Here is an 8962-nt window from a genome sequence, read left to right as displayed (position 1 = left end):
GGGTGGGGTGGGCAAGGTGGAGGCTGCCTGCTTCCCAAGGAGGGAGAAAGGTGTGGGGCTTGTCTGCAGGCCTTGTCCTCATAGGGCCCTGTAGCTGTCCTTGCACCCTTTGCCAGGCCTCCACCAGGGCCAGTGGACCCTCCTGAACCTAGGGACTTGAAGGAGAACACTCAAGATCTCAGATCACTCAGACGGGGCAGGGGCTGCAACTGCCCAGGGACTGTCTTCTTGACCATAGCTTGTATCAAGGCATAGGGGAAATACCCCAAGCCCTGGAATCAGAAGACGTAGGTTCTAGTCCTGGGGCTGCTACTGACCTAGTGACCTTGAGCACTCATGGCCCATGGGCCTCAGTTTGTCCACCTGGAGACAGAAGAGCTGAGATGAAGTCTGACGCTGCAGCTCAGTGTTCCGTGCAGCATGGTGTTTGACTACTTCCGTTTCATGTCTACATTCATTTCACCTTAGATGCTGGGGAGGACAGCACGTTGCCCCTAGAGGACTCGCTGGGGCTGGAGAACCCAGAGCTCCTGTTCCTTCCCCAGCCACCCTGGCCTGGGCACTTGAGGTGGAGGCCATTGTCCCCACTGGGCATGCAGAGGTACACAGGACCCTGCCTTCCTGTATGGCAAGGATGGTGCCCTTATCCATGGTTGACCATCAGCAGAGCCTGTAGCTGGGTTTCTCTCCAGGGAAAGAGGAGGGAAGGCTGGCAGGGCCTGGCTTTGCTACCACCACCAGAGGCCAGTTCCTCCTGGCTCTTAGAAGGTTTGGGTAAAGAAAGTACTATTACCTGGCTTTAGAAAATTATTGTCAGTTTCTGGTGCAGTGTTTAAAGCATGTGCCTGGTAACCAAAAGGTGAGCAGTTTAAACCCACCAGCTGCTTCATTCGAGAATGATGAGGCAATCTATTTCCATAAAGATTTATAGCCCTGATAACTCCATGAAGCAGTTTTGATTTAATGGCAGTGGGTTTTTTGGGGTATTATAGTCCTAGCACTTCCTCTCACTCCATCTAACTTCCGGTGCCTTCCTTTGGCCTTTTAATGGCAGGGAGAAGGGAGACCACTCTTGGAGGGGTTGCTTGGAACAACGGGCATGTCTATGGGTCCCCATGTTGACTTGGGGCCATCAGAGGTGGGCGGGCCCTGGGGGAGCCAGGCAAAGAAGCCCCAGAGGAGCTGTGTCTGCATCGGGGATGCAGGGGCGGAGGCCAAAGGATTGGCGGGAAGGAATATTGTAGGAAATGTAACGAGAAAGGGGTCCTGTAATGAGCAGGACCAGAAACAGATCTGGGAGGGGAGGTTGTATGTGTGTGTGTGTGCAGTGTGACATGTGTGTGCATATGTATGGTGTCTGTGCAACTTGACCACATACATGGATCTGAGGACTCCTACCTAGTGCCATCTACTGCATGGAACAGCCACTCTGTCTGGGGTGGCCTTCAGGCCTGTGTGTGGAACGGGCAAGCGTTGTGTGTAACCTCGCTTCCCTCCCGGGGCCTCCAGACAGGACTGCAGAGGGCCAGGAGGGAGGGTCCACCCACTCTCAGGGGCTCAGGGAAGCAGAACAGGGTGCTTGGAGCTGTCCACCCTACCCAGAAGCACCTCCCTGCCTCCAATTCCACCACGTAGCTTCTCCAGCCATCTGTCCCACAGCATCCCCGAGACACCAGGGCACTCTTGTTCTGAGGATGAATGTTTAGTTTATTAGCACACCTAGGCGTGCCCCACACGAAACACATATTCAGACAGGGATCCCTGCCCAAGGGGGGCTTACAATCTAAATGAGACACAACATAGACACGCAGACACGACACAGGGATGGGGCATGGTCAAGAGAATTGGATGGCTAGGGGAGCCATGGGCTGGGGCATACATGTTCAGGCGTTGTCCTTCTGGTTGTCTTTGTCGGGGAGGGGGAGGAGGGCAGGACCTGGCCCAGGATGGCTTCCAGAGTGCAGTGGTGTCCAGAAGGAACTTGCCAGAGAAAGAAACACCAGTGGGCAGCAGTCTTGGGCACATGAGGGATGGCAAGGGACCTCAGAGGAGTGGATGAGGAGAGACACAAAGAAGCCGAGGCAGGGAAAAAGGCAAACAGCCAGGGAAGAGGCCTGAGCCCACGAGGATGCGGCTGCACCTTGCCTGCGGGGGCCGCCCTGTCCCTGCTTTTACACCAGTGTCTCGGAACTGGAGCTGTTTTCACAGGAAAGCTCAGGACGGGTCACTCCTGAGGCTACTTACCTGACCCTGGGGCTCCCTCCAGCCTCCAGCTGGAAGAAACCCCTGCCCCCTAACAGGGCATTCGCACAGCGGTAAGAAATTGTTGGGCCAGAAAGGGAAGCCAGGTGGCTTCAAGGGAAGAGGGTACAGCCGCCGGCCTCAAGTGCTGGGGAGCAGGAGGCATGCCAGCGACCTTCGCTCCAGAGTGAGGGGACCAATGTGTGGACATACAAGGGGGCAGAGGCTCAGTCCTTTGGTGCCTGTGTCAGAAACAGATGGTGCCCCTGCCTTCTGAAGTACCCAGAGACCTGCTCGGCCTCGACTGTGTGGGAGAGGGTAGGGGGTGGGCAGGATGGTGATTGCTCTTCTGTGGAGTGAGGAACTGAGACCTGGACGAAGAAAGTAGCTTGTTCAGGGCCACAGAGTCTTGAGAGAGAAAGGACTGGGCCCCAGCTTCCCAGGCCCTCAGGTTGGAACATGCTACGGGATCTTTGAGTTGGAGAGCTTTTTCTAATCCTAAATTAAACAAGGAGGCCTGGTGATGCGGTGGTTAAACCCGCAGCTGCTAGTCGAAGGGTTGGAGGTTCACCCTGCTCTGCAGCAGAAAGACCTGGCAAGCTGCTTCTATAGTGACTATGGCCTGGAAAACCCGAGGGCAGTTCTACTCTGTCATAGGAGGGGCTAGGAGTCCAAATTGACATGATGGCACCGAACATCAACAAGGGCTTAAACTAGAAAAGGGTGACCTGAAGTCACAGGTCTGGCCAACACATCTGGGGTTCTGAGTCTTTCCTTTCTCCACGGGGACCAGCTAGAAGGAGACCATAGTGATCCCAGCCAGCGTCCAGCGGACAGTGGCGGGGAAGATGGAAGGTTACCTGGTTTGTCTGACCTGCCTCAGAGGGTGGTGAGAGTCCCCTGGGAACTGAAGGGGGGCTGCTATGCCACCAGGGGTAAGCTGGAGGGACCTGTTGGGCCTTGCCTCGGGTCTGACATGCAACCGCTCCCATGCTTTCTGGGCAGGTTTATATTGTAGATGTGAGGATGGACTGCAAGTTCAGGAAGGGCCTTGTCACCAATGAAGCCAAATCCCAAAGGGACAAGAAGAGAGACTTGGGCCCAGGCCTCCACCCCCCCACCCCATTGCCTCTTCCCCTGGGGAGGCGAGGGAGGACTGGGACCCACGGAGGAAACAGCCAAGGCCCTACTTTTTCACGATCCTTTATTAATCAGAACAGGCCTTGCCACAAAAAGCAGGCCCGTTCCCACAAAAATAGGATTTTGCAAAGAGGAAATCTTGCTGGCTTAGAGGGTGCGTGTAGTGGAAAATTTTTGTGTATGGTTCTTTTTTTTTTTCCTTCAGCATTTCTTCATTTCTCTTCACTGTAAAATTTTGTGTTTGTGACAATGGGTTTTTGTTGATTTTTTTTTTTTTTTATAAAACACTTTCACTCAAGGACTGGAACATAGTAGAAACAGCGCCACCAATCCCCACCCCTTGGCTATTTTTTTTTGTGTGTGTTGTGGCTGTTTTCCTGTCCCTTCCTGGCATCTGGTGCCGGTGGGCAGGTGCGGGGTCCTGGGGCGGGTGGAATTTGTACAGTGGTCATGTGGGAAGATGGTCACAAGATTCTCGAACAAGATAACAACTACATCTAGGGTGGCCACAAAGACGACAGAAGACGGTGATGAAGGGATCTGGGGCACAGTGGAGAGAGACTGGAAGGGCCCCTGCAGGCCTCATTATTCCTGGAGGCTCTGTGGGGCAGGGGCAGGTGGGCCTTGTTGTCAGGCTGCGGTCATAATACTTTGCTAGCGGGTAAGCACCTTCCGAGTCCTCCTGCCTTGACCCCCAGGTCAGGTGATGGCGGCCTCACAACCTCCCCTATGAGGTAGGTGAAGTATTATTTCCATCATTTTACAGATTGGGAAACTGAGGCCCAGGGGGTGTGGGTGACTTGCCCAAGGTCCTGGGATGGTGGCAGGGCTCCAGTGCCCACCCCTCCCTCAAGTTCTCCCATTTCCTGCTCTTCTATGGCTCTAGACCTCCCCCCACCGCCATCCCACACCACCCACCTCCTCTCGTGCCAGCTCACCGGCCCTCGGCCCACACTCAGCGCCTCTTCCCCAGGCCCGCCCACCAATGCACCTGGGCGGAGTCTGATATAGAGCAGACCCCGCCCGGAGACCCTCTCTGCGTGTGATTGGCTGAGCGCTCCGAGGGCGGGGCTCGGAAAAGAGGACGCAGTTGCCCCGCCCACTCAGTAGGAATAGGCTTGGTCCCCGAAGGCTCCCGGGCTCTCTAGCTCTAGGCAGGCGTTGCGGCCCTGGGTGGGCTCGCTCGCTCGCCGGTCCCTCGCGGGGTGGAGGGGTGTAGGAAATCGAGGCGGATCCGAGGGAAGAGGAAAGAATGACAGCACCCTCTCGTCTCCTCAAACAGCCTCTGGCGTGGCTGCCCTCTCCTCCCCGCTAGGAGCTGGCCCCCTGCCCTCCCGCTAAGGAGGGAGCAGTTGGGGCGGACCCCATTTTAGGCAAAGCTACAATAGAGAAAAGTCTGGATATACAAGGAATGTGGGTGACAGTTTGCTTTACATCAGCATTCGCCACTCTACAAACCGATTCACCTGCGTATGCTATTCCTCCAGATCCCAGGGAGGAGGGGGAAGGGCGGGGATGGGCGGGTCGGAGGGAGATCCAATTTAAGAAGAGTTTGATATGTGCAAAAAGCGACCCGTCTACTGCACAGAGCAGAATGGTCAGCTCAAGAGACAGCTTACTGAAGGAAAATGGTCCTCAAATGCTTATGTTTTTGGCGGACTGGGGACAAAGGGTTCCCTTCTCTCCTGGGGTGTCAGGTGCGGGACGGCGACCTCAGACGGTGGTGTCCGGGCGCCACCTGGCGGTGTGTGCTTGGAATGGCAGCCCAGGCTCGCGGACAACGCCCCCTACGCCTCGGGTTTGAGACTGTCACCAGCTAGGTCTTGTATCAATACATGACAGGTGTGGGGATCAGCCGGTCTTAAGCAGGATCATGCTGAAATCTGCTGTCTCCAAGGGGAAGCCAGTTCTAGCCTCGGCAGCAGCTGAGGCGGAGAACACACAGCTTCTGCGCCCTGCACTAGGAGTGGGAGGGCCAGAAGGAGCCGTTCTGTGGGACCAGGGGAGCGTGGGGGAGGATGAGACGACTCCTGGAGGTCTCGGATGGTAGAAGACCACGAAGGGGAGTGACAGGAAAGGCTTCCCAGCGGGGGGTGGGGAGGGCGGGTCCATACAGACAAGAAGGAAGAGGCAGGAAGCTGGCAGGCATACTGCCAACTCTGCTGGGAGATAAGATCTGGGAAGGCGGGAGGCGGGGGGCTTTGGATGGGGGTTCCCCTGAGAAGGAAGAGAACAGGTGAGTCCTGGCGGAATGCTATGCACACACTTGGTGCCTAAAAGGTGTAAACGGATGCTCAAGAGATGAAACGGCTGAGAAGGAGCTACCGGACTCCTCAGTAGAGGCGGCACTGAAGAGGAGGGAAGGGGCTGGGTGAGGGGAGAGGGGGGAGGCGGCCCGGTTGTCAGCCCAGCTCCGGCGCTTGGCCCTCTTGTCCACCCCACTCTCCCCTCGCCCTGCTCCACTCACCCCTCCTCCCACAGTGGCTTTGCAGCCCAGCCTTCCCCCAGCTCCAGCCCTGCCTCGCCTTCTTGGAACCACGCCCCCTCCGCTGAGTCTTCCTGCACTGCCCGCTTGGGGGCACTGGGAGCAAGAGGCCCCCTGCACGCACACGCACACGCACACGCACACACATGGGTGAACATAACACAAGTACACAGGGCCCCAGCTCCAGGACGTGGAGCGGGCTGTTTATACTCTCCTCGGCATTCAGGGCCCAGTCGGCACCTGAAATTGCCCTAGGGACAGGCCTCTCCTGGCAGGGGCCAAACGCCTCGGCCTCCCTTCTCCTGGGCCCACACCGGGCCGGAGGGGGAGGCCTCTCTCCACTCCAGGCACTACCTCAAAGAAAACGGTGGACGTTGCCCACCTGGCGGGCCTCTGGAGGGATCTGCCATGGGCCAGTCTGGCTCTCGCACTCCCCCACTTCTTTAGTATCAGCAAGTCAGGAAGGGAAGGGGCAAAGCAGGAAAATGGCTCCCAGAGCCCCTCCCCCGAGTTGGACCGGTGGGGGTGGGGCTGGTACTTCCTAGAAATGGGGCCGAGTCCTGGGACCCCTCCCTGGCCTGGGACCCCTCCCTGGCCAAGCCTCAGGGTCCTCCCCTCACCCACGGCAGGGGGGCCAGGCTGGACGTTGTGCATAAAGTGGTGAGGGCATGATGGAGACTCGGGCCCTCGGCCCCCCAGGCCTCTCCAGGCCCTCTCAGGCCTTCAGCTGGTGCCACTGGGCCACAGGCTGCCGCGGACGCGCAATCATGTCCTTCCAGTGTTTCACTTCCCCGGGCCCACTCTTCCAAGACAGGTAGATCTGGGGAGAGAGGCGAGAAGCGAGTATTAGCGCCCATACTGAAGCAGGGCCCCCTCCCTACCACCAGAGGGCAACACTCCAACTCCATGATGATGACAAACCAAAACCCTGCCAGGGAGTCCATTCATAGTGACCCTATAGGACAGAGTAGAACAGTCCCAAAGGGTTTCCAAGGTTGTAATCTTTACGGAATCAGACCGGCACATCTTTTTCCCACACAGTGGCTGGTGGGTTCCAACAGCTGACCTTTAGGTTAGCAGTTGAGCGCTCAACCACTGTGCCACCAGGGAACCTTCACAATGACACACTAGCCTGTAATCAGCAACATCATACATGCAGACCACCAGCCCTTCACCTGTAGTGGCAACATCCCAGAGAGACCTCCTCTAGCCCCAAACTACCACACCCTGCCAGCCTGGCTACTTTCCTGCTGGAGCCTGGGCAAACCTGGTCCTTCCAGATGACACTCCCGACCTGCTCTGTGGTGGGAGTAGAAGGTGAGGTGGTGGCAGTGAGCCCCTGTCCCTCTTCTGCCTGCTGAGACTGTCCATCTCACCTTTGTCCATCTCACTGTCCATCTCGGTGGGTCCCACCTCCTGAGCATGTACGACATGCCAGGCACTGATCTCATCAGAGCCTGTGACATAGGTACATTCCGATCCTTTCACAGATGAGGAAACTAAGATGCAGAGAGTCAAGGGACTTGTCCACAGTCAGAGAATGGATGTGTGGTACAGGGACTGAAATCCAGGTTGTTTTGAGTTAGCCTAACTTCTGAGCCACAACTAAGTACCCTGAGGGAGTGAATCACGGGGCGTGAGGGCCCCAGACCATGGTCGTGGGGGACATCAAGCCCAGCTGGCACAACACAGTTCACACAAACCTTGTTCTGCATCCTACTTTGGTCTAAGTAGTGACTGGGGTCTTAAATGTTGCGAGCAGCCTCTAAGAGGCAACTATTGGTCTCTTCTCGTTCAGAGCAAGAGTGAAGAAAATCAAAGATGCATGGAAACAATTAGTCCAAAAGACTAATAGATCATGAGAACCTCAGCCTATACAACCCTGAGAGCAGAAGATCTAGATGGTGCCCGGCTAACTGCCAGCCACTTGGAAAGGCATCAAAATTGGAGATCCTGGTTAGAGTGGGAGACAAATGTGGAACAAAAGTTTTAAAAATAAAAGACATAAAAAGACCAGACTTACTGGTCTGATAGAGACTGGTGAAACCCCTGAAACTATGGCCTCTAGTCACCCTTCAGGTCTGGCATTGGACTCAATCCCATGGCTAACTTTCAGTCAACAAGAGACAGGCCTATGAAGTGAACAACTACACCAGGGAGATGCACTCCTTAGAACAATCAGTGGTGGGAGATTGGAAGGGCAGTGCTTGCACAGGGAGAAGATAGCTAGGGTGGCTGGAATGTCGGCAAGAAGGACACAGGGAGCGATGACCACGGGGGAGAGTGGGAGGAGGGTTGTTGCATGGCGGGGATTGTAATCTTTGGCATGAAACAAGATGGGTATGAACTGTTGAATGTGAGATGATTCTGCTTTGTAAAATTTCACTCAAATCACAATAAAAAGTTTTACAAAAGAAACAAGAAAAGAAATCCAAATTGTTTTGGCTCTTCCAAAAAAAAAAAAAAAACACACCACCAAACTCACTGTCACAGCAACCTCTCTTTGGGTCTCCAAGGTGGTATCACTATGGAAGTAGATTGCCTGATTTTCCTTCCGAGGAGAGGCTGGTGGATTTGAACTGCCAGCCTTCTGGTTAGCAGTCAAATGCCTTAGGCACTAAGCCACCAGAACTCCTTTTGGCTCTGCACAGCCAGCCAAACCTGCCGATCTCTGTGTTGGGGTCTTGACAGCCCAGCAGGACTGCTTTCATGGATATCCCAGAATCCCCAGCCTGGGCCCAGCTGACCCCAGCCTTGTGGCTTCTTGTCAGGTAACACTGCTTCAATTTCAACTCGCAGAGACCCCGTGGGATGGAGCAGAACTGCCCCATTGGGTTTTCTAGGCTGTCATCTTTATAAGATCAGACCATTAGGGCTTTTCTCATGGAGCCACTGGGTGGGTTTGAACCACCAACCTCTCATTTAGCAGCCAAGTGCTTAAATGTTACCACCAGGGCTCCTTGCCTTGTGGTTAGTGAGTGGTTAAGAGCAGAAGTGCTGGGGTCACAGACTGGGGGCCACTCTCTAGCAGAGCTGGCCAGTATGTCTCAGGACTGGCAAGGTCATGAGAGACAAAGGACTAAGACACTATCACAG

The 8962-nt window shown here is 55.5% G+C and overlaps 1 protein-coding gene across 1 annotated transcript in view; it reads right to left on the bottom strand.

Moving 5' to 3' along the window:
* Positions 1-6581: 6581 nt before the first annotated feature.
* Positions 6582-8962, bottom strand: part of SYT7 (synaptotagmin 7) — a 67831-nt gene continuing 65450 nt past the window's right edge. The window contains exon 14 of the mRNA XM_042781524.1: positions 6582-6686. Within this exon, the coding sequence (XP_042637458.1) occupies positions 6582-6686 (105 nt within the window). The remainder of the gene's footprint in view (positions 6687-8962) is intronic.

This window comes from Orycteropus afer, unplaced genomic scaffold (assembly GCF_000298275.1).
Source record: "Orycteropus afer afer isolate SDZICR_OR568_19922 unplaced genomic scaffold, OryAfe1.0 scaffold00130, whole genome shotgun sequence".
Taxonomy (NCBI): Eukaryota; Metazoa; Chordata; class Mammalia; order Tubulidentata; family Orycteropodidae; genus Orycteropus; species Orycteropus afer.
The sequence above is the reverse complement of the archived record's forward strand: the minus strand, read 5'-3'. Positions and strand labels throughout refer to the sequence as shown.